Source organism: Lithobates pipiens, unplaced genomic scaffold, assembly GCF_037356315.1.
Source record: "Lithobates pipiens isolate NorthernLeopardFrog02 unplaced genomic scaffold, aLitPip1_a1.2 Scaffold_13, whole genome shotgun sequence".
Taxonomy (NCBI): Eukaryota; Metazoa; Chordata; class Amphibia; order Anura; family Ranidae; genus Lithobates; species Lithobates pipiens.
Genome location: NW_027507718.1, coordinates 519,196,564 through 519,222,599, shown reverse-complemented (window position 1 = coordinate 519,222,599; position 26,036 = coordinate 519,196,564). Strand labels below are relative to the sequence as shown.

The window sequence follows — 26,036 nt, the reverse complement described above, 5'->3', positions numbered from 1 at the left end:
GCAACCCTATGTATTGTGGACCGATAGCGGTCCTTACAGAACAGCAGACTGTACTGCACTCAGGCCTATGTACCGTAGCACCCTATACCAAGTTACCAGTCCTTATAAGAACTTTTGTGGACCAAGCAGGTTGTGTGTTAGTGATTAGCAGACTGTACGTCAGTCCCTATACCAATGAAGGACTGCTGCAGTATAGGGCAGCGGTCAGCAGTAGTGCACGGCAACCCTATGTATTGTGGACCGATAGCGGTCCTTACAGAACAGCAGACTGTACCGCACCCAAGCCTATGTACCGTAGCACCCTAGACAGACCAAGTTACCAGTCCTGATAAAGAGCTTTGTGGAACAAGTGAGTTGTGAATGATTAGCAGACTGCAGCAGAAGGGCAGCAGTCAAGTATAATATTCTTTCTATATTTGGAAGAAAGAATATTATACGTGTACAAGCCTATTACCGTACCACTGATACCAGTCCTGAAAAGAACCTTTGTGGAACTAATAGTAACAGCAAGTCTTTAAAATTATCCTCACTGCCTGACAACACTGCTTCCTGCCTGTCCCTATACAAATTGGCAAAAAAGAGTAGGCTGGAACGATTAGCTGGAACAGCTCTTTTGTGGACCTGATAGTAACAGCTAATGATGATGATGATGATGATGATGAAGAAAGACTAATCTGGCTGAGCTGTCCCTAAAATAGCAGCATACAGCGCTCTGTCCCTTTATCTAAACTGACAAAAGAAACTCAGGCTGCTGACCTAACACCTATACCAGTCCTGAAAAGAACTTTTGTGTACCAAATAGCTAGCGTTTTCTCTGTCCCTACTCCACACAGGATCCTTTCCCTACAGTGACAGAAGAAAGAATGTAAAATGGCCACCGGATCGGGTGTATTTATAGGTTAGGGGGAATGTCCAAGTGTCCATGAGCTGTCATGTCTCAATTGGTTGTCCTGTAACACATGATAAACGTGTCACGAAAGGTTAAAGTTCTTGTATACATTAAACACGTAAGTCCGCCGGGGCGAACGACGGAAAAAGGCGTTCGAACCCGCGGACGGCGAAAGTCGGAAATTCGCCGCGAAACGACCGCCGGGCGAACCGTTCGGCCATCACTACCTCACACAACCCTATGTACTATAGCACCCTACACCAGGTTATTACCAGTCCTTATAAGGAACTTTGTGGAACAATTAGGTTGTGTGTGAGTGATTAGCAGACTGTACGTCAGTCCCTATACCGATGAAGGACTGCTGCAGTATAGGGCAGCGGTCAGTAGTAGTGCACCTCAACCCTATGTATTGTGGACCTATACCAGTCCTTATAGAATAGAAGACTGTACCTCACTCAACCCTATGTACTGTAGCACCCTAGACCAAGTTACCAGTCCTTATAAGGACCTTTGTGGACCAAGTAGGTTGTGTGTGACTGATTAGCAGACTGTACGTCAGTCCCTATACTGCTGAAGGACTGCTGCAGTATAGGGCAGCGGTCAGCAGTAGTGCACCTCAACCCTATGTATTTTGGACCGATACCAGTCCTTACAGAATAGCAGACTGTACCTCACTCAACCCTATGTACTGTAGCACCCTAGGCAGACCAAATTACCAGTCCTGATAAAGAGCTTTGTGGAACAAGTGAGTTGTGACTGATTAGCAGACTGCAGCAGAAGGGCAGCAGTCAAGTATAATATTCTTTCTATATTTGGAAGAAAGAATATTATACGTGTACAAGCCTATTACCATACCACTGATACCAGTCCTGAAAAGAACCTTTGTGGAACTAATAGTAACAGCTACTGTTTAAACTGACCATCACTGCCTGACACACTGCTTCCTGCCTGTCCCTATATAAAATGGCAAAACAGAGGCTACTGGAACACTTTTGTGGACCTGATAGTAACAGCTAATGATGATGATGATGACTAATCTGGCTGTCCCTACAACAGCAGCACACAGCGCCCTGTCCCTTTCTCTAAACTGACAAAAGACACTCAGGCTGCTGCAACAATCAGTAGCACAGCAAACCTATATACACCTAACACCTATACCAGTCCTGAAAAGAACTTTTGTGTACCAAATAGCTAGCGATTTATCTCTCCCTACTCCACACAGCAACCTCTCCCTATAGTGACAGAAGAAAGAATGTAAAATGGTTGCCGGATCGGGTGTATTTATAAGTTAGGGGGAATGTCCAAGTGTCCATGTGCTGTAATGTCTCAATTGGCTGTCCTGTACCCCATGATGGATGTGTCATCATAGGTCAAAGTTCTTTTACACAGAAAAACGAGGAAGTCCACCAGGTGAACGGCGCCAATAGTCCGCCGATCGGGCGGATGGCGAACGACCAGAATTCGCCATGAAACGACCGCCGGGCGAACCGTTCGGCCATCACTAGTGCTAACCTCTACCCCTCTGTGCTACCCGTTGAGTTGATTGTGGAGGACACACTGAAGAAGGCCTTCAAGATTAAGTAGAGAGACCATAACAAGTATATTATTAGTAGTAGTAGTATTGATTACTAATATTGCTTACTGATAATACTTTTGTGTTATATATTGATTTCCTTATTTTTCAGATATCTTCTAATGGAATATGTGTATATATTCACATATACTGTATATGGCATATGGATAGGTCTTTTTAGGGAGATTGGTAAACAAGTTAGTTGGTAGTTCACATTTGGTATTGGAATTCTGTTACTAGGAGGGACATTTGGGATTAATATAGTTGTTTATGTAGCGCCCCCTATTGGTTTTGATTTGTTTGATAAACTAAAACATCACTACTTGGTTCAATAGATATAGTACCAATTCTCAATTAATCCTCAGGGTGCTCATTAGATAATTTGGTTCTAATTTTGCCCTTTGTGCTTCATCCTTGATAATAGTTGCTGCTGAAATCTGATGACACAAATAAGGCGTGATTGTGAAGGGTGGGAAATTTTTCTTTGGAAGATGATTGTAACTTTATTGGTACACTCGCGGCAGAAGTGCTGTCTATGAGACTTTTTTTATTTGCACTAACATACAATTTCTCAGGACAAGCTTTCGGGGTATGTCCCCTTCTTCAAGGTACTGCTTGGACTTTGAAGAAGGGGTCATACCCTGAAAACCTGTCCTGAAAAATTGTATGTTAGTGCAAACAAAAAAAAAGTATCATGGACAGTTCTTCTGCCACGAGTGTACCAATAAAGTTACAATCATCTTCCAAAGAAAAATGTCCCACCCTTCACAATCACGCCTTATTTGTGTCATCAGATTTCAGCAGCAACTATTATCAAGGATGAAGCCCAAAGGTCAAAATTAGAACCAATTTATTTAACGAGCACCTTGAGGATTAATTGAGGAATGGTACTACATTGTCAGGTCACCTTGAGGCCAGGTGACAGATGCACACCGTAGGGATCAGGAGTGCACCGCAAGGTTGTGGACCCTACGGCTGGCTGCTGCGGATGGGGGTCAAGGTGATAGGAAGGCAGGACCGCCAGAACACCAAGATGGATCCCACCGGGGTTAGAGGGTAAGATTACCTGGGGCGCGGAGTCTAAGAGCCAGCAGGTGTTCACCAGAGCCTCTAGTGGTGAGGATGGACTTGGCTGCAACTGGCTCCAGGTCGCGACCCCCAGGGTCCCCCAGCTCACACCCACAGTAGGCAACAAGGAGGATAGGGATGGTGAGGGACAAAGCCAAGGTTGGGGCCATAAGCAGACAGGAATAGTCAGGGACACGCCAAAAGGTCAGGATCACAGGCAAACGGGGATAGTCAAGGACACGCCAAAGTCGGCAACGGAACAAACGCAGAGCACATGGCAGGTAACAGGAAGCTAACACACAAAGGTTGATCAGTAGGGTTGACCTGCAGTGCACAGGTTAATATAGAGTTCTCTGATAGGAGCTAGGGTGGAGCCATGTCAGAGGATGGATTACAAAAACAGTCAGGTGAGGGTCGGTTGGTCTCTAGAGATGAACACATGGAGACAGGTAAGCAGACGAACTCTATTGCATAACCATGACATACATCTATCGACCCAGATAGTGATGCGTTCATTTATCAAACAAATCAAAACCAATAGGGGCACTACATAAACAAATATATCAATCCCAAATGTCCTTACTAGTAACAGAATAACACTAAAAGTATTATCAGTAAGCAATATTAGTAATCAATACTAATAATAATAATACACTTGTGATGGTCTCTCTACTTAATCTTGAAGGCCTTCTTCAGTGTGTCCTTTGTCCAGTGTGTCATTTGTTTCTTTCAGAAGATAAAACATCCAGTAAATGCACTGTTACAAAAAATCTCCCCCACCTCAATAAAATCTACATTTCTAGGTAAGTTTATGATTTTTGCCCCTGGGCTGCAGATTGGACACCCCTGGTCTAACACTTGAACCATATCTGTGTACATGTATTTTATTTTTCAAAGTTGCTATTTGATGGGGTTTTTTTTTTTTTTCCACATTTTCTAAAATACAAAACAAAATGCACAACAAATAGAGGAGAAAAAAAGCTTCACATTGTAAGGAATACCCAATTAGGTGCAAGGCAAATAAAAAAATGAAAAAAAATAATTTTTGCTTGTACATGATTGGATGAACATTATCAGAGCCTTACTGCAATCACTAAGCTCTGGGGAAAATGAGTGCAACTGCATTTGCAAAGTGCACATTCTATTTTCCTTTAGTAATTTCTAGACACGTGGGATTCGTTTCCCTAAATTTGTACGTCCGGGAGGATCCGAAATACGAATCGTCATGCGTCCGAATTCTGTACGAAATACGAACTTTTGTTTACAAATCCGAAGGAGGAAGTCAGCACAGCAAAGGGATGGTGGGAGCCCCTCATCTAACGAAAATTCATATTTCGGATAGGAAAATCTTCGACGGAATTTTGTATTTCGGATAAAAACCAAACTTCCATCAGCATCGACTGTCATATTGAGGTATATTTTTGCCGTTAAATTCATCGTAACGAACGTTCGTACAAGTTAACGAACCTAGCGACAATTCGTATTTCGTACGAATTGAAACGGAATTTCGGACACAAAATAAATGTACGAATTCATTTTAATACAAACCGTAACGGAACAGAACGAAACAAATATATTGACCGTGCCCATGTCTAGTAATTTCACACCAATGCTTTTATTTTTGTTTCTGAAACCTTGTTAACATTTCAGCTATTAGGAGAGATCACTATGGGTCAGCATCGCAATAAACTCTAATGGTCCTACCTAGATTTATCATCATGGTTATTTATATGCAGTCCATTCAGAAAAATGAATAGTTTGTATCTAATTAATTAGAATCTGAAGTTCATTGAAACACAAAGGCTTTCCCTTCATTATGAGTCCTCATTTCTATGATGGTCTTACCTCATTGCTGAACTTCCATGTTATGGCCTCGATGTCGATCTGAAATTGCTGATCCTCTGGTGCCCAGGGTGTAAAATCCCCCACGTCCTTATAAATCATATTGTATTCATCTTCATGTACCCAATTTATTATTTTGAACTTATGAACAAATTCCCCATCTTCATTGAAGAATGGCACTGGTTCATTAGAATCAAATGAATACTTAATTTTTTTCAAATAGTTATACAGCTTCAAAAAATATAGAGAAATTATGTCAATCAGGGAAAATAAATTTGTCACAGGGAAATAAATATGTAAAGAGTAACTTCATGCTTCTTGTGAAAAAAAAACTTTCCCACTCTGGGAGGTCAATGTACATTGCAGGGATGTTAACAAACTTTGTTGCAGATTTCAACTGTTTCTGCTATGAAGTTGCTGTGGTTGTTATTCTATTCCTTTTACATACTGATTCTGAAGGGGAGTAATGCTTTCATTATTAATCAGCTGATGCACTTTCAGGGCACTAATGAGGAAAGGGTCTGTATCCATTTAGCAGTGATTAAACCATAAGCCCTTGTACACACAGTTGGAAATTTCCAACGGAAAAGGTTCGATCAGATTATATTGTCGGAAAATCCGATCGTGTGTGGGCTCTATCAGAATTTTTCTGTCAGAATTTCCGACGGAAAAAATTTGAGAGCAGGACCTCAAATTTTTCCGGACAACAAAATCCGATCGGACTTTTTCCAATCTAGAGAATTTTCCCAATGTAGAGAATTTCCGATCGGACAAAGTGCAATGCATGCTCAGATCAAATTACGAGACCAAAGCTATTGGCTACTAGCCGCAACGTAGTCCTGTCCCAACGAACGAACATCATTATGTTCCGAACAATCAAATTTTTCCGACAACTTTGTCCGACCATGTGTATGCAACACCAGTTTCGGACAAAATCCGTCAGAAAAAAACCAGACGGATTTTGTTGTCGGAATGTCTGACCGTGTGTACAAGGGCTTAGGCGTATCGCACACAACTTTTTTTTTGTTGCAGAGGATGTCTAAAATCTGACTTGTATCTCTGGGGAAATCAGTGAGCCAATCACATAAGTAGGAAATTATCTTTCTGGGGGAGTTCTGTACACCAACAGTGCACAGAATACCTCCAGGTTGCCATATTATGTTTTACAGAAAATATAATTTGAAAACTGTGCTGATTGAAAAGGTAAGTTAATTTTTAATAACATAAAATTACAATGTGGCCTGTGTCACAATTATATATGCTATATATATATATATATATATATATATACTACCGTTCAAAAGTTTGGGGTCACCCAAACAATTTTGTGTTTTCCATGAAAAGTCACACTTATTCACCACCATACGTTGTGAAATGAATAGAAAATAGAGTCAAGACATTGACAAGGTTAGAAATAATGATTATTTGTATTTGAAATAACATTGTTTTTACATCAAACTTTGCTTTCGTCAAAGAATCCTCCTTTTGCAGCAATTACAGCATTGCACACCTTTGGCATTCTAGCTGTTAATTTATTGAGGTAAGCTGGAGAAATTGCACCCCACGCTTCTAGAAGCAGCTCCCACAAGTTGGATTGGTTGGATGGGCACTTCTGGCGTACCATACGGTCAAGCTGCTCCCACAACAGCTCAATGGGGTTCAGATCTGGTGACTGTGCTGGCCACTCCATTACCGATAGAATACCAGCTGCCTGCTTCTGCTGTAAATAGTTCTTGCACAATTTGGAGGTGTGTTTAGGGTCATTATCCTGTTATAGGATGAAATTGGCTCCAATCAAGTGCTGTCCACTGGGTATGGCATGGCGTTGCAAAATGGAGTGATAGCCTTCCTTATTCAAAATCCCTTTTACTCTGTACAAAGCTCCCACCTTACCAGCACCAAAGCAACCCCAGACCATCACATTACCTCCACCATGCTTAACAGATGGCGTCAGGCATTCTTCCAGCATCTTTTCATTTGTTCTGCGTCTTACAAACGTTCTTCTTTGTGATCCAAACACCTCAAACTTGGATTCATCCGTCCACAACACTTTTTTCCAGTCTTCCTCTGTCCAATGTCTGTGTTCTTTTGCCCATCTTAATCTTTTTCTTTTATTGGCCAGTCTCAGATATGGCTTTTTCTTTGCCACTCTGCCCTGAAGCCCAAAATCCCGCAGCCGCCTCTTCACTGTAGATGTTGACACTGGTGTTTTGCGGGTACTATTTAATGAAGATGCCAGTTGGGGACCTGTGAGGCGTCTGTTTCTCAAACTAGAGACTCTAATGTGCTTATCTTCTTGCTTAGTTGTGCAACGCGGCCTCCCACTTCTTTTTCTACTCTGGTTAGAGCCTGTTTGTGCTGTCCTCTGAAGGGAGTAGTACACACCGTTGTAGGAAATCTTCAATTTCTTTGCAATTTCTCGCATGGAATAGCCTTCATTTCTAAGAACAAGAATAGACTGTCGAGTTTCAGATGAAAGTTCTCTTTTTCTGGCCATTTTGAGCGTTTAATTGACCCCACAAATGTGATGCTCCAGAAACTCAATCTGCTCACAGGAAGGTCAGTTTTGTAGCTTCTGGAAGGAGCTAGACTGTTTTTAGATGTGTGAACATGATTGCACAAGGGTTTGCTAATCATCAATTAGCCTTCTGAGCCAATGAGCAAACACATTGTACCATTACAACACTGGAGTGATAGTTGCTGGAAATGGGCCTCTATACACCTATGTAGATATTGCACCAAAAACTAGACATTTGCAGTTAGAATAGTCATTTACCACATTAGCAATGTATAGAGTATATTTGTTTAAAGTTAGGACTAGTTTAAAGTTAGCTTCATTGAAAAGTACAGTGCTTTTCCTTCAAAAATAAGGACATTTCAATGTGACCCCAAACTTTTGAACGGTAGTGTGTATATATATATATATATATATATATATATATATTATTTGCTAGATTTTTTCCCCATGATAGTGAAGTTACCCTTTAAGTCAGAGGCTTCAGTTATCATTCCACTCCCCTTTCCCCTCACAAGGTGTAAGAATCAAGACAGTCAAGATAATCGTTCCAGCTTCTCTGAAAGGGAAGTTTCGGGGGGGGGGGGATTTTCTAAAACTGGTGCATACAGAATGTGGTGCAGCTGTGCTTAGCAGGGGTGAGCTTGGTGTTCGAGTCGAACGCATGTTCGACTTGAACATCAGCTGTTCCCGAGATCGGCGAATACCAAACGTTATGGGCCGTTCGTGCCAAACTCGCGTGGCGCATATGGCCCACAATGCACTGCACCATCGCAGTGCATTGCTGGCTCATGATTGGCCAAGCATGCACTGTGACCCCATATGCTTGGCCAATCACAGCGCCGGCAGCGAGGAGAGGATGCCTGTGGCCAATTATAGCTCAGGGTGTTTAGTACACACCCCACACTATATAAGGCCGCCAGCCGGCGGCCTTGTGTAGCGTGTTCCGGCGTGCAGGGAATGAGCAAGGCATCTGCAGGAGTTAAAGTGGGGGTTGTATGCCTCCAGCACAGTATACACCTGTAGCTACCCTTTATTGCTGGTGTTCTCTAATACAGGCATCTGCAGGAGTTAAAGTGGGTGTTGTATGCCTCCAGCACAGTATACACCTGTAGCTATCCTTTATTGCTGGTGTTCTCTAATACAGCCATCTGCAGGAGTTAAAGTGGGTGTTGTGTGCCTCCAGCACAGTATACAACTGTACAGTATCTACTCTTTATTCTTGGTGTTCTCTAATACAGGCATCTTCAGGATTTAAAGTAGGTGTTGTGTGCCTCCAGCACAGTATACACCTGTATATACCCTTTTTTGCTGGTGTTCTCTAATACAGGCATCTGCAGCATTTACAGTGGGTGTTGTGTGCCTCCAGCACAATATACACTACCCAATTGTTGGTTTTCCCATCTCCCTGCAGGCCATTACTATGTCTGGAAGGCCAACAAGTAGAGGCAGACAGTCACGAGCCAATAAAATAGGGCAAGCAGGCTCTGTGTCTAGGGACAAAAGTGCTGGTCGTGAACACAGTGCATCATCATCAGCACGTGGCCAAAATTATACAGGGGTGATAACCCTTCCCTATGTTTTCCAAAAAGCTTAAAAATTGATTTTTTGACTGGAGCTACACTTTAAAAAAGTTCAAAATTACAAACAGATTCTACTTAACACAACAAACCTACACAGTCCCTGTCTTGTTTGCACCGCCTGTATACTGCAGTTCTGTGTATATAGGGCCTGTAGGCCCCATGCCTTTCCTTTTTTTAATTTGGATACGGGGTTCCCCTTAATAACCGTACAAGACCCAAAGGGGCTGGTAATGGGCAGGGGGGGCTACCCATGCCATTTTTCATAATGATTTTCATCCATATTGCTGGAAACAGATATTACATTAAAACTGCAAGCAGTTTTAAATGACTTGTCATTAAAATCAGTCCCTTTAAAAAAAAAAAATTGGCATTGACCCATGTCCCCTGGGGCAGGAGCCGGGTCCCCAAACCCTATTAGGATAATATCTTGCTTATTAGCCATTAAAATTAGCCCTTTTTATTTCTAACGTTCTAGTCCCATAGACTTCAATGGGGTTCTAAAGTTCGCACACATTTTTGGTCCGTTCGAAAGTTCTGGTGCAAACCAAACCGGGGGGGGGGGGGTGTTCAGCTCATCCCTAATGAGGAGGGCAGGGTCTCCCACATGTCATTGGGGAAGCCAGGCTTTCCCACTTGCGTCAGAGGGGGCGGGGTCATGTGACGGGTGGCCCCGCTCTCCTCATATAAGAAATGTCAGGCTGCCGTGATCCTCGCAGTGTCTCCGCCAGTGGAGACAGAGGATGGATGCGCTGCGCTGGAGGGAGAGATCACCCATTGCTGGATCAGTTCAGCCATTGCTGGACCCCAGAGAGATGACCATGTGTCGCTGGATAGCAAGTGTGGATTACCACCGCTAGAATCTTTTTTACATTTTTTTAATTTTTAATAAAGGACATTTGCAACGGTGTGTGTGTTTTTTTTAACATTCTTTTACACTTTCTTCGTGAAATGGTAGGGGTACTTTTGTACCCCCTTACCATTTCAAATGGGGGGACAGGATCTGGGGGTCCCCTTGTTAAAGGGGGCTTCCAGATTCTGATAAGCCCCTCGCCCGCAGACCCCCACAACCACAGGCCAGGGTTGTGGGGATGAGGCCCTTGTCCTCATCAACATGGGGAAAAGGTGCTTTGAGGGGTCACAGACCCCCAAAGCATCCTCCCAATGTTGAGGGCATGTGGCCTGGTACGGTTCAGGAGGGGGGGCGCTCTCTCGTCCCCCCTCTTTTCCTGCAGCCTGCCAGGTTGCGTGCTCAGATAAAGGGTCTGGAATGGATTTGTAGGAGGAACTCCACGCCATTTTTTTTATTTGGTGTGGAGTTCCCATTAAAATCCATACCTTTCAGGTCTGGTATGGATATTTGGGGGGAACCCCACGTCATTTTTTTTAATTTGGTGCGGGGTTCCCCTTAATATTTATACCAGACCTGAAGGGCCTGGTAATTGAATTTGGGGGAACCCCACGCTTTTTTTTTATCAATGACTTTCAATGACTATTCTCTGTATTACGGGGAGTCAACAATTCATTATAGCCGCGAGTGATTTTAAATTACTTTTTTTCCTGCAGAAATGACACTTTGTGCAGGGACAGTTCTAAGCATGGGAAACATGCGCCCCTTTACAGGCATACTATACACACCCCCCAGGTACGAAATTTAAAGGAATATTACACTTTTGTTTCACTTTAAACATTATTAAAATCACTGCTCCCGGAAAAACTGACATTTTTAAAAACTTTTTTTTGCATTGATACATGTCCCCTGGGGCAGGACCCAGGCCCCCAAACACTTTTTAGGACAATAACTTACATATTAGCCTTTAAAATTAGCACTTTCAACTTTGAACATTTGAGTCCCATAGACGTTAATAGGGTTCGAAAGTTCACACGAAGTTTAGGTCTATTCGCAGGTTCTGGTGTGAACCAGGGGGTGTTCAGCTAATCCTTACTGGGAACACACCATTGGTCTCCTCTCCTCTGACAGGACATGGATCTGTGTGTTTAAATACACAGATCCATGGTCCTGCTGTGTTCCCGGGCAATTGCGGATGCCCGGCAGACATTGCGGCACGCGCACAGGTCCTGAGCAAGGCCGCGGGTGCGCGCGTGCACTGGCGGTGGCACGTGCGCGCCCCCTAGACGGCCGGGAATGGGAGGACATCATAAGATGCCCGCCCAGGATGGGAGATCCCATCTGCGGGCGTCATATTACTATGGTTGGGTAGGGAAGTGGTTAAATGAGGCAACGGTAACAATAGACCATTGTCTCCATCCCTATCAGTTGTATCAAAGAGGGGAATAGGAAGGAGCAAAGGGGGGAAGGGGAAGGAAAAGGGAAGGGGGGATGGGAGAATTATAGCATCAAATAGAAGCAAGTAAAAACTGGGACTATAGATGGGACGATGGCCACTGGTAAGTAACATCGTCTCAGTCCCTAGTGGTACAAATGGGAAGAGGGGGAAAGGAAGAGGTGATGGTGTAAGGGGAGGGGGTAGACAAAAAGAAATTAGGGACTTTTAATTGCAACACACCACAGGAATATAATGAATCAATTGATATAATAAAAAGGTAGTTTATTGGGTACACTAGAGCATAATTAGGCAATGAATTTCAATGCAGTAAAAAGCGTACACAATATAATAATAAACATGATTGGTAAGTCACATAGAAATAATAATAAAAATGATGATATTAATAAACAATATACATAATAATACCCCAAAACACGACAAACAGCTCAGCCCAGTTTGATCATCTCTTACTGTGTTACACTTTATCATCTTTTTTAGTTCAACTATTCCCTTGTTGATCACTGTGGTCTTTTTGTCATGGTCACCTGTCTACTTTTTTCCTCCACCCATTTTACTTCATTATTGTAATGACTCATTATCACTATTTAATATCTTTACAGATATTTTATGGGCACCATTACACACAAGTCACATCTACAATTGTGTCTTGGGGGCATCTCCTCATCACTGTCCCATGATTGCTGGGCCTCTGCTGCAGCGCCACGACCTCAGCTCCCCATGGGGATCATGTTCTCCACAGTTTGTCTAGCCGCTAACATCACAGTACTATTTATGCTTCTTTTTATTTTACTGGTAAGAATGCTGGGAGTATATATACTTTTTGTTCTCCCCTTTTTTCATTGTAATAACCTATTATTATTTAGTCAATTTTATATTATATTACAGACATATCCAGGCTTAATTTTCTCCTGATGAGTGGAAGTTTATTCACGAAACACGTCAAGTTTTTTTACTGATGTTATGTTATGCTATGTTATATAATTCACAAGCGATACCATGAGGTGGTTGCAGTGACATTCCAGGGTCTTTTCTTAAATCACACGTATCGTCCAAAAATGGGATTTCCTCAGCCAATCGTGTTTATTATTATATTGTGTACGCTTTTTACTTCATTGAAATGCATTGCCTAATTATGCTCTAGTGTACCCAATAAACTACCTTTTATTATATCAATTGATTCATTATATTCCGGTGGTGTGTTGCAATTAAAAGTCCCAAATTCCCTTTTGTCTTTTGTCCCCTCCCCTTACACCATCCCCTCTTCCTTTTCCCCTCTTCCCATTTGTACCACTAGGGACTGAGACAATATTACTTACCAGTGGCCGTCGTCCCAATTAGAGTCCCAGATTTTACTTGCTTCTATTTGATGTTATAATTCTCCCATCCCCCCCTTCCCTTTTCCTTCCCCTTCCCCCTTTGCTCCTTCCTATTCCCCTCATTGATACAAAGGAGATGTGGAGATGTTGGACACCTATTGCACATATTCTGGACCTGCAAGAAGATCACCAGCTTCTAGGGATGAGCTGAACACCCCCTGCACCAGAACCTGCGAACGGACCGAAAGTTTGCGCAAACTTTAGAACCCCGTTAAAGTCTATGGGACTCGAACATTCAAAATCAAAAGAGTGAATTTTAAAGACTAATATGACTAATATGCAAGTTATTGTCCTAAAAAGGGTTGGTTGCCAAAAAAAAAACAATTTTTAAAAACTGCCGTTTTTTCAGGAGCAGTGTTTTTAATGATGCTTAAAGTGAAAAAATAAAAGTGAAATATTCCTTTAAATATCGTGTCTGGGGGGTGTCTATTGTATGCCTGTAAAGTGGCACATGTTTCTCGTGTTTAGAACTGTTCCTGTACAAAATGACATTCCTAAAGGAATAAAACTGCTTGCGGCTTTAATGTAATATCTGGTCCCGGCAATATGGATAAAAATCATTGAGAAAAAAGGCATGGGTACCCCCCCCCCCAGCCCTTTACCAGCCCCTTTGGGTCTTGTACGGATACTAAGGGGAACCACACACCCAAATTAAAAATAGAAAAGGCGTGGGGCACCCAGGCCCTATATACTCCGAACAGCAGTATACAGGCAGTCCAAATAAGACAGGGACTGTAGGTTTGTTCTTAACCCTTTCCCGCTGAGTGCACGCAGATATGCGGCCCCAAATACCTGGGCTTTTTTCCAGGGGGCCGCATATCTGAGTACATGTGCTCTGGCCGGGATCGCGCCAGTTCCCGTGCACGCAGCAAGGAGAACCGAGTGTCCGTTACACCTTCGGGTCTCGGACTAATGATTGACAGGTGGGAGAACCCACCCCCAGTCATGTGATCGCTGTGACAGCCAATCACAGCGAGCACATGAATGGGAAGCCTGTCAAACAGCTTCAGAGTATCTCTTTCTCCTCAGATCGTCTGTGAGGAGAAATTGATACAGTTCAGTTTTCAGAGTGAAAAAAAAAAAAAAAGTTAAATAAGTTCTAATCAGTCCACAGGTCTCTGAGTAGGCTCTGATCACCCCTGTTAGCATTAGTTAGGTTAGTGCAGTGACAGCTTCAGTTCAGTAATAGTGACAGTTTCAAAAAAAGTCATTAAAAACTGCTTGCGGTTTTAAAGAGGAAGTAAACCCTGATGGGTTTACTTCCTCTTTGTCTCCCTGCAAAGGTAAAGCATAATGGGCTACTATGCATTGCATAGTAGTCCATTATGTGTCACTTACCTGACATAGGAGCCAGCGAAGTCACCGCTGTCCCCTTGTGTACGGAGCATCCATCTTCTTGGTGGGTCTCGCTGCTCTGGCACTGTCATTCGATGGAGCCGCGATGACGTCACTCCCGCGCATGTGCACGGGAGCCGCCACTCGCGGCATCACTGTTAACTGTGGCACGCTCAGTGTGCCTGCACGCCGCTGTCTACGGCGCATGCGCTATAGACAGCGGTGCCTGTCTTTTGGCAAATATCTCCTAAACTGTATATCTAGGCTTACCTGTAGGTCAAAGTGGTTTGTAAGGGTTTACAACCACTTTAATGTAATATCTGGTTCCAGCAATATGGATGAAAATCATTGAGAAAAATGGCATAGGCAGCCCCCCGTGCCCATTACCAGCCCCTTTGGGTCTTGTACGGATATTAAGGGGAACCCCGTACCCATATTAAAGAAAGGAAAGGTGTGAAGCCCCCAGGCCCTATATACTCAGAACAGGAGTATACAGGCGGTGCAAACAAGACAGGGACTGTGTAGGTTTGTTGTGTTAAGTAGAATCTGTAATCTGTATTTTTGAACTGGTACATTTTTAAAGTGTAGCTCCAGTCAAAAAATCTATTTTTAAGATTTTTGGAAAACATAGGGAAGGGTTATCACCCCTGTATAATTTGTTTTGCCGTCCGTCTTTTTTCATCTCACTTCCTGTTGTCTCCTTATGTTTGCAAGTAGGAGATGTTTGTAAGTTGGATGTTTGAAAGTAGGGGCCTGCCCTATATTCTCTGCAGAAATGGCGGAACAAGGTGTTGCCACAACACTGTAAGCCCTCAAAGTGAATCTTGGTGGGCGCTGGAGTACCCTGCTGTGAACGATTATATCAAGAATAGTAATTACATGCCATTGTTGAACAGTGGTAGAAAAATTGGGCCTTTGTTGGTTGTGGTGCTGGTGCCACAACACTATAAGTCCTCACAGTTACTCTTGGTGGGCATAGGAATGTGCCCTGCTGTGAAATATTATATCAAGAATTGTAGCTACATGCCCCTGTTAAACAGGGGCTGAAAAATTGGGCCTTAGGCACTGCTTGCTGGTGCCACAACACTTCAACCTCTCCCAGATACTCTAGTTGTAGTGCAGGAATGAGTCCTGCTGCAAAGCATTGCATCAAAAATAGTAATTACATGCCCCTGTTAAACAGGCGCACACTGTGATCGGTTACAAAGCCACTAGCAGCACTGAAGGTGCGTTCCGAAAGAACGCTGGATGTAGGACAGGCCAGTAGCTCAATTGCATACTGTGCAAGCTCTGGCCAGTGATCCATCCTCAAGACCCAGTAAGCCAGAGGATTTTTGATGGGAAAGGTATCCAAGTCTGACCTTGCCCCTAGGTATTCCTGCACCATGTAAATCAGATGCTGACGATGGTTGCTGGAACAAATCATACCTTGGGGACTAAAAAATTGTCTGAATGCATCGGTCAGATGGCCACTTTCTCCACCACTCTTTCTGACCGAAAGCCTCAGCAACACGTTTTCCAGGACCAGGAGTTTGTAACCTCTGAGTCTCTGGGAACGCACTGCAGAGACCTTTCTGCAAGGCCTCCCGGAGATGTCTCACCCTCTGTTCCCTCTGCGATGGCAAGATAAGGTCGGCAACCTTACCCTTGTACCGTGGATCAAGGAGAGTGGCCAGCCAGTAATGGTCCCTTTCCTTGATCCGAAGAATACTAGGATCTTTACGCAGGCTTTGAAGGATCAGGGAGGCCATGCAGCATTGGTTAGCTGAGGCATTCAGTCCGAAGTCCTCTGGGTCACTAAGGACAACATGATTCACAGCCACCTCCTCCAAGCCATGTAGAAGTCCACGGGTTTCTTGAGACTGTACATCATCCCTACAAGACTGCTGCTGCTGATGCTGAGTGCCAGGCTCCACCTCCATGCTGACACAATCTTCCTCCTCCTCCTCCTCTTCCTGTGTGATGGGTGGCACAGCAGGGACACTGTCTGGACAAAGGGGGCCTTGAGAGGCAAGGAAGTCCTCCTCTTCCTGCCTCTGTTCTGCCTCAAGTGCACTGTCCATTATTCCACGCAGCGTATGCTCCAAGAGGTGGACAAGAGGTACAGTGTCACTGATGCATGCACTGTCACTGCTCACCATCCTTGTGGCCTCCTCAAATGGTTACAGGACAGTACATGCATCCCTGATCATGCCCCACTGGCGTGGTGAGAAAAACTGAGCTCCCCTGACCCTGTCCTGGTGCCGTAGTCGCATAGGTACTCATTGATGGCCCTATGCTGCATGTGCAGCCGCTGCAGCATGGCCAACATTGAGTTCCACCTGGTGGGCATGTCACATATAAGGTGGTTCTTGGGCAGGTTCAACTCCTTTTGGAGCTCAGCCAGCCGAGCACTGGCATTAAATGATCGGCGGAAATGCACACAGACTTTCCTGGCCTACTTCAGGACATCTTGTAAGCCTGGGTACCTGCCCAAGAACCGCTGCACCACCAGGTTAAGGGCGTGAGCCACACGGGGCACATGGGTCAGTTGTCCCTGTCGGAGGGCAGAGAGGAGGTTGGTGCCATTGTCGCAAACCACCAATCCTGGCTTAAGCTGGCGTGGCGTCAACCACCACTCGGCCTGCCCCTGCAGAGCTGACAAAATATCTGCCCCAGTGTGGCTCCTGTCCCCCAAACAAACCAGCACAAGCACAGCATGGCATCGCTTTGCCTGCGTACTTGCGTAGCCCCTTGAACGCCTACGTAGCACCGCTGGTTCCGAGAACAGAGCACTGGAAGAGGTCATAGAGGAAGAAGAAGAGGAGGGGGTGGAGGAGAGAGGTGTGTCACAACCAGTAGTAGCATTTTAGAGGCGGGGTGGTGGAACAATCTCCAACACTACTACACCTTGTCCTGCATCCTTTCCAGCTGCCAGAAGAGTGACCCAATGGGCCGTGAAAGACAGGTAACGTCCCTGCCCATGCCTGCTGGACCATGAGTCAGCGGTAATATGCACCTTACCGCTGACCGCCCTGTCCAGCGAGGCAAGGACATTGCCTTCCACATGCCGGCAGAGAGCCAGAATCGCCTTCCGTGAGAAAAAGTGGCGTTTGGGGACCTGCCACTGAGGAACCACAGATTGCAAAAACTCATGGAAGGGGGCTGAGTCTACCAACTGAAAAGGCAGCAGTTGAAGTGCTAGCAATTTAGCCAAGCTAGCATTCAACTGCTGGGCATGTGGATGGCTGGGAGTGAACTTCTTTCTATGGTCCATCACCTGGGGCAGGGAAATTTGCCTGCTACAATCGGACGTGGGTGTACTGCTAGCAGAGTGCCCGCAAGCACTTGGCTGTGACACACCTAATTCTACACCTTCATTCTCCTCAGTGCAGTTTTCAGAGAGGACTGAAGGCCTAGTGGGGTTGGAGATCCCAGCTGATGAGGAGCAAGGAGAAGTCCGCTTTGTTCTTTGGTGTGGGTCTTTGAGGTAAGCTTGCCAACAAGCTGCATGGCAGGTCAACATATGTCTGGTCAAGCATGTGGTGCCCAAGCGGCTGATATTTTGGCCATGTGAGATACGCTTGAGACATATGTTGCAAATAGCAGCGGTGCGATCTGATGCACTCATCTAAAAAAAGGCCCACACCAAAGAACTTTTAGAATAACGTGCAGAGGCAGCGCCCTGCACAGGCAGAGCTCTGCGGTGTGATTCAGTCAGTGTGCTGCCCCTAAGCTGGCCCCCGGAGGGCATCCTGCCTCATTGAAGATGTGCCTCCTCCTTCTCCTCTCTCCTATCAGGCACCCATGGGGAGTCAGTGACCTCATCATCCCCTTCCTCTTCATCATTGGAGCAAGCCTGGCAGTATGCTGCAGCTTGTGGAACATGACTGCCAGATTGCGGTCCTTCTTGAGCATCCCCTCTCTGCACTCATGCTACTGCCTTCCTCTAGCTGAGTATCATCATCAGAGCCGACAAAACACTGGACATCCTCCTGGAGCATGTACCCAACACTCTGCTCAAACAGTTCGGGGGACTCCTCAGGAGGACATGGTGGGTCTAGGAAAGGAGTGACTGATGATGACATTGAGACGAGGAAAGAGGATGCATTGGCAGCTGCTTTGCTAGTACCCTGAGCCTGAGTAAGAGAGGATGAGGAGGATGAAGAGGGCTTGGTCATCCACTCTACCAAGTCTTCAGCATGATGTGGCTCAACACGTCCAGCTGCCAAAAATAAGGAGAAACGTGTCCCATGGCCATGTGCTGATGACGATGCACCGCGTCCGTGACCAGCACTGTTGTCTCTAGACACAGAGCCTGCTTGCCCTCTTTTATTGTCTTGTGCCTGTCTGCCTCTCCTTGTTGGCCTTCCAGACATGGTAATATACTAGAGGTGTATACTGTGCTGTGCTGGAGGCACACAAACTACTGCCTGTGGCCAATTATGGCTCTCTTCACTGCCGGCGCTGTGATTAGCCAAGCATGCTGGGTCACAGTGCATGCTTGGCCAATCATGAGCCAGCAATGCACTGCGATGCCCGTTCTGTCTTCACCGAATGGGCGAACAGCCGGTGTTCGAGTCGAACATGTGTTCAACTCGAACATCAAACTCATCCCTACTCAACACGGCCAGCTCCCGAAAAAAGGACAAACGTGCCCCACGGCCACGTGCTGAGGATACACGGTGTCCAAGACCAGCACTGTTTTCTGTAGACACAGAGACTGCTTGCCCTCTTTTAGTGGCCTGTGAGTGTCTGCCTCTCCTTGGTGGCCTTTCAGACATACTGTACAATTAGATTAGCAAAACAACGCCTGAAGTTTACTAAAAAAAAGTACACCAGGAATGGCCTACAATAAGATATAGGCTTGGCAGCTCATTGAGTCACCTGCCTGGCTGAAAGTGTCTTGAACACGCACTCAGGCAATGGTCTAGTCAGGTATAGACTTGTCTAGACTATATATATATAAAATGCTCTGAGCTCAGTGAGTCACCTGCCTGGCTGAAGTATATTAGAAACAATACACCAGGAATGGTCTGTAGTGAGATGAAGCTAAACTGCACACAGCGTATACTTACATATATATAAAGCCGGGATGTATATATACACACACAATACACTGCAGCTATCCGTCTCGCCTGCCTGCCTGAAGTATATTAGCAACAGTACACACCAGGAACAGTCTGCAGTGAGATCTAGGTAAACTATATACAGAGTATATATATATATATATACACAAACTGGGATACATATATATACAAAATACACTGCAGCTATCTAACTGTCTCGTCTGCCTGCCTGAAGTATATAGTATATTAGCAACAGTACACCAGGATGGAATTTCCTGCCTGCTGAAACTAAATGAAATGACAGTCTCTCTGTCTCTCTCTTTCACAAACGCCACCAACACCGTACTCACGGCCAACATGCAGGCGGCCTTATATAGTGTGGGGCGTGTACTTAACCCCCTGAGCCATAGTTGGCCACAGGCACCCTGTCTTTGGCCAATTATGGCTCTGTTTGCTTATGGCGCTGTGATTGGCCAAAGAATGTGGGTCATAGTGCATGCTTGGCCAATCATCAGCCAGCAATGCACTGCGATGACGCACTGCATTATGGGCCGTGATGCGTGGCTCAAATTTGGCACGACCGGCCCATAATGTTCGATCTTCAACGAACGATCGAACAGCCGATATTCGAGTCGAACTTACGCTCATCTCTGATATCAATGATATTCTTACTTCACTAGATCCAAGTCTGCTGATGTTCAATTTAGGTATTGACAAATTTCCCCCCTCCTGCAGCTTCATAGTCACTCATATACTTTTGGCTGCTAGATTACTCATAGCAAGGGGGTGGAAATCAGTCAAAGCCCCAAACCTCTCTGAGGCAGTGGAGATTGTTTGTCCACACTACAAATATGAAGCTATGCTTGCCACGAAGCAGGGTATTAGAAAGAGTTTTGATTCACAATGACAACTATGGTCTGATAGATTTACAGCGAATTAAAGTGTTGTAGTGGTCTTATCTGATAGATTCTTAGTGAGCTAAAGTTTTGTAATGCTCCCTTATTTATGACTATGAATTACATGACATCCTAAAAACTTCTGGACCTAACCTTCTTTGTACTGTCTTGTACTTTTTGTATAAATGTTGTATTTACTTGAAATTAATAAGAAAAAAAGAAAGATAAATAATGTATTTTATATACAACTATATAGATCAGACCGGAATGAGGGACAAATCAGAAGGAAAACGGGACAGAGAGACATTGTTCCAAATCAGGGACAGTCCCTTGAAATTAGGGACAGTTGGGAGCAATGCTCTAGTGACTACTGGTAGTGGTGATATGGTGGTACTACTGTGATTCAGTGCGATTCAGTGCCATGCGATCTGAGCCCATTTATTTTGAATGGGCTCAGATTGCACCACATTACACCAAAGTTGTGCATGCACCAATTTTGGGAATGTGTTGCAACCGGAACACATGGTCATTTTGTATCATGGGATGTGGGGCAAGCAAACACACTGCATTTGTGACCTGCGTTTGGGGTATCATTAAGATTGCATTGACATCCGCTTTAGATCGCACGGGCAGTGCAATTTGAATGCAGTGCAGGACCAGGGCCATCTTTAATAATGATTGGACCCTGGGCACACATTTTCTTTGCCCCCCCATGCACATCATGACTGCTCACTGATTGGTTGCTAGAGGTTACTGCATGATATTACTGTTCACAGATTGGTTGTTAGAGGTTACTGCAAATCATCTTCTCAGTGCCTGCATACCATGGACTGGGGAGGTGGGGGACTCACCAATAGACAGAAAACATATAGAACTTGTTATTAGTAATGAGCAGAACACACACAGCTATGAAGGTAGGGACTGCAGTATGTGTGAAAGAGGCCTTCATGGTAAAAGGTCTACTTTAAACAAGAACAGCTTGTTCTGACTCTCATACACTCCATTTATTGTGTGGATATAGAGCTTGATTTGAGACTGCATCCCAGTGATGGTCAACCGATGAAGTTTTAGGGGCCTCAACTGCAGCCCCTGACACATCAAAGGGTTGTGCATATCATTTAGTGCCAGACATACTACACGAGATGGTCAGAGACTGCAGACATACTACAGGAGATGACCAGATAGATACTGCAGACATACTGCAGGAGGTGGTCATAGACTGCAGACATACTACAGGAGATGGCCAATGACTGCAGGTGTACTACGGAAGATGTTCAAAGACTGCAGGCATATTACAAGAGATGGTCAGAGACTGCAGGTGTAATACAGGAGATGGTCAGAGACTGTAGGTGTACTGCAGGAGACATTGCAGACATAATGAAGAAGATGGTCAGAGACTGCACCGTTCCATGCATTTCCTATCCCTGTACATTGTCTGCTGAACACTCACAATGGTCCTTCCTGATCACCATAACAGGTGCTCTCAGTGTCCCCACACCACATATGTACTTAATGTGTGACCCCAACAATGAAGACAGGTCCAACTTCCAGACTTTCATCATGGACTGTACAGAGGAGGGAGGAGTGCTCCGTCTCCTCCCACTGATCACAGTTTTGTTTGTTAGGGGGCAGAGTGATCGACTGTTATGGGGATGTGGAGGTCACGTGATGGCCAGTCAGGCAGTGGTTGGTTAGAACTTGGGAGAGCTGAGAAATTTAAGATGAGGTGAGAGAGAGCAAGGCACGCATCCTCCTGGACCTGCCCTGCCGTCGCACAGCTCAAATTCAACTCTACCCCAGTAGCATTTGGCCACCATCTTTTTTATGAGCAGCGCAGGCTCAAGGAGCAGTTGCTTTACACCACACAACAATGACTGTGGCTGGGCCCAGGGCAGCTGCTCCTTTTGCCCCACGTTAAAGACAGCCTTGGGAGAGACATGCATTGCAGGCTTTTTGTACCGCATCCTAGTGTGAACCGGGGCTTATTAATGCCTTTATAACACAATTAAAAAAAGTCCAGGGCACTTAGGGCAGCAAACAGCCCAGCCTGATTCTGTCAGCCATGTTGTTGTGCCTGGTAACCCCCATCAGCCCTCTGGGTATGCAGTCGACACCACAATATGGCTGACAGAGCCAGATTGGACTGTCAGTACCAACCAGGCAGTGAAAAATACTAACCCAGTGATTAGTGAATAACTTTGCCAGTTGCGTTGCCACAGTCTCACTTACCCCTATGGCTGCCTCAGCACAGCAGTGGTAAATGGTCTGTGATCACAGTCTCTCAGGCAGCAAGCCGAAAGGGAAAGGGGGAAGCTAGGCTCCTCAGCAGCACTGCTACCTTGCACGTCCTTTGTTCCAAGCTCCTACGAAGTCCAAGGTGAAAAGTATAGAGTGTAGAGGCAGTCGGTCACGGTAGGTGGGATTACAGGCGCCACCCGCTCCCACTGTGCCTGTGATCTGTCAGCCGGGAACCCAGCACAACCTGGCCGTAACAGCGGGACGTGAGTGTCTAAGCCCTTGTACACACGTTCGGAGATTCCGACAACCAAATCCGTCGGATGAGTAATTCTGACGGATTAATTCTGGAAGAGGTCCGGAAGTGATGTTGCATACACACGGTCGGACAAAGTTGTCGGAAAATCCGATTGTACATAACGTGATGACGTTATTTCATTACGACTGGACTATTTCCAGGCTAGTAGCCAATAGCTTTGGTCTAGGAATTTGATCTGAGCATGTGTGGCACTTTGTCCATCGGAGTAGGCTACACATGATCGGAGTATGTCCGATCGGAGCATTTTGTCGGAAAATTTTACCGGCAAGTTGGAAAAGTTGGTTCGTCGGATATTCCAATGGAAACAGTCCAATGGAGACCACACACAGTCGTAATATCTGACAAAAACGGTCCAATAGGACACATTCCATCAGAATCTCCGAACGTGTGTACAAGGGCTTACACCCAACCTGCTGCATCCACTCCCCCCGCAATACCGACTGCTGTTCTGCCTGTTGTAGCGGCTCTGGCACCATGAGAGGCGGCAGGGCAGAGATGCTTTTCATTTTTGGTAGGATGCTCTAGGTGGGGGTTTGAACACCCCAACCCCCCCCTTATCTACGCCTACATTCATTTGCTAGTAGGTGTCCCTCATTTCCATCTCTAAATGTTGGAAAGTATGCCTGCTGTGCACACTAACAGCTGTGCACAAGCAGGGACAACAAAAGGAAGCATGGGTATGTCCTCCTGAATCAACACCTGGCCATTTTTACATAATGGCAGGGCAGGAGGAAGTTAACGATTAATTAATTTCAGGATGATATTATATTGTATGTTTCCTAAATCCATAGAAAGGTTATGTACTCTACCTTATGTCTGTAATAATGATGTTGCTTATTATCATATTTTGCTTTATAGAACTGATTCATATCATGCAATGCTTCTGCCATGGCTTTTACTGCATAATAAATCCGAGAAGGGGTTCCCTGATGAACAAAATTAGATAAATTAGGATAGAATTCATAGAAAGATGTATTATGGAATTCTGGACATAATATGGAACTATTTTTGTTGTCTTTGTTTGCAGACATGCACCTTGCAAGTAATAAAAGATGTAGAGACTCTGTTACATTATTTAAGCTCTTAATTTTATCAGCTTCATCAAAAAAAATATCTTTATCTGGAAAGATTAGAGGATGGAGTTCAACAGCCAGGCTACCATTAAATACATCCATTGGTGTTACTAGTGAAGGGCTGGGAGACCACAGAGGAGGAAAAATGAATGTTTTATTATAGAACACATCACTGTACCAAATCAATGTATTGTCACTTAAATAGGATCCACATACTACAATAACTTTAGCAGTGGATTTATTCATAGTAGTAATGCTATTTAGAAGTTTGTATCCATTTTCAATTTTATTTATATACATATGGCGTCCTATGGATATAGTAAACTCTACACAAATACCATTACTATTCAGGTACTTTGTTAACATATCCCTGACTTTGTCTCCCTCGTCATCTTCTGAGGCCAATATTCCAACCCACGTCCAACCAAACAGTTTCAACAACTTAACTATAGTCATATATTGAACATGGTCATTTTGAAGTGTCCTGAAGACATGAGGATAAATAAATCTATTAGTCAGAGAATAGTCTGTAGCTCCATAACTGATCTGAAAGAGAAAAAAAAGTCATTCATTTCAGTGTTTATAACCGGTATTTTAGAAATACTTTGAAATGTCAAAAAAAGACCCAAAATGCCAACTCACAACAAGGCATATTTTACTTGAATGTGGAAAAGAACTATCTTTATTTGTACTATTACTAATATTGGTTTCATCAGCTTTACAGGGAAGTGGCAGCAAAGAGGAATTGTACAAGCTAGCCAAACTTAGCCCTTGTACACACGGTCGGAGAATCCGTCGGAATGTGTCCTATCGGACCGCGTCATCGGATAATCCGACTGTGTGTGGTCTACATCGGACTGTTTCCGTCGGAATATCCGTCGGACCCAATTTTCCAACATGTTGGAAATATTTCCCGACCAACTGGTTGGATCGGACATACTCCGATCATGTGTAGAGTATTTTGATCGGACCAAGTGCCACGCATGATCAGATCAAATTCCTACATCAAAGCTATTGGCTACTAGCCTGAATGTAGTCCCTTCATAACGAAATTACGTCATCACGTTCTAAAAGATCGGATTTTTCGGGACTCCCTTGCCCGGGCCTCCGCCAAGATATCGCATTATGGGATAGATATGTTGAATTCTACCCTAGAGAATGCAACATATCTACCTTCTCTACAGATTTTAACCTGGTGTTCTTTATTTGCAACCCTTATTACCACAATTTCTTAAATTAATAAGTTGTTCATTTATGCCCGTTTGTAGTGGGCCTCACCCACGCACTTGGCTCCATCTTCCCAGCCATGCACCCAGTGCTCACACAAGCAGACAGAGCAGTCTGATGCAGCTACAGGTGACTCAGACAATGAATTTGAGTTCACTTCCCTGGCTCTCCAGCCATAAGACACACAGCCTGACCTGCCCCATCAAATCAAAGGAATTCTAAACAAGGCCTTAAAGAACACCTCCGACCACATCACTTACAGATTGTCCTACAAAATCCACAAGCTAGTACAATGCACGGCGGAACTTGAACAAAGAGTAGATGACCTCAATATCCTGATGGCTAACCACTCTGAAGAGCTATAGACCTTGCCTGAAGAAAACATGACCTTACAATTGCCCCTTGAGGATTACAAAAATAGGGTCAACCATTCTAATGTCCGAATATACCAGAATCCAAAATACCAGAATCCATCGTTGACCTTCAATCAACATTCACAGCTTTGTTCCAGGAGTTGTCAACCTCTATTCCCATCAAGCGCTTGGAGAGCCATAGCTTCATGCCAATTGGATGGCCCCACATCAACAAACCGCAGAGGGGTCCTCATTGTGTTCCACTGCTCAACTCCCTTCTAGGGATGAGCCGATGTACGAGTCGAATGTAAGTTCGACTCAAACATCGGGTGTTCGCCTGTTCGCCAAACAGCGAACGTTATGCTTTTTTCGCAGCGAATTAGAAAACCGCCGAACAC

General features: G+C 44.6%; 1 protein-coding gene across 1 annotated transcript in view; it reads right to left on the bottom strand.

Annotated features, from left to right (window-relative positions):
- The window catches only part of LOC143975608 (vomeronasal type-2 receptor 26-like), a 149,608-nt gene that overhangs the window by 71,918 nt on the left and 51,654 nt on the right, over positions 1-26,036 (bottom strand). The window contains exons 3-4 of the mRNA XM_077478084.1: positions 23,795-24,604; positions 5,376-5,603 (exon numbers count right to left, since the gene is read on the bottom strand). Of these exons, the coding sequence (XP_077334210.1) occupies positions 5,376-5,603; positions 23,795-24,604 (1,038 nt within the window). The remainder of the gene's footprint in view (positions 1-5,375; positions 5,604-23,794; positions 24,605-26,036) is intronic.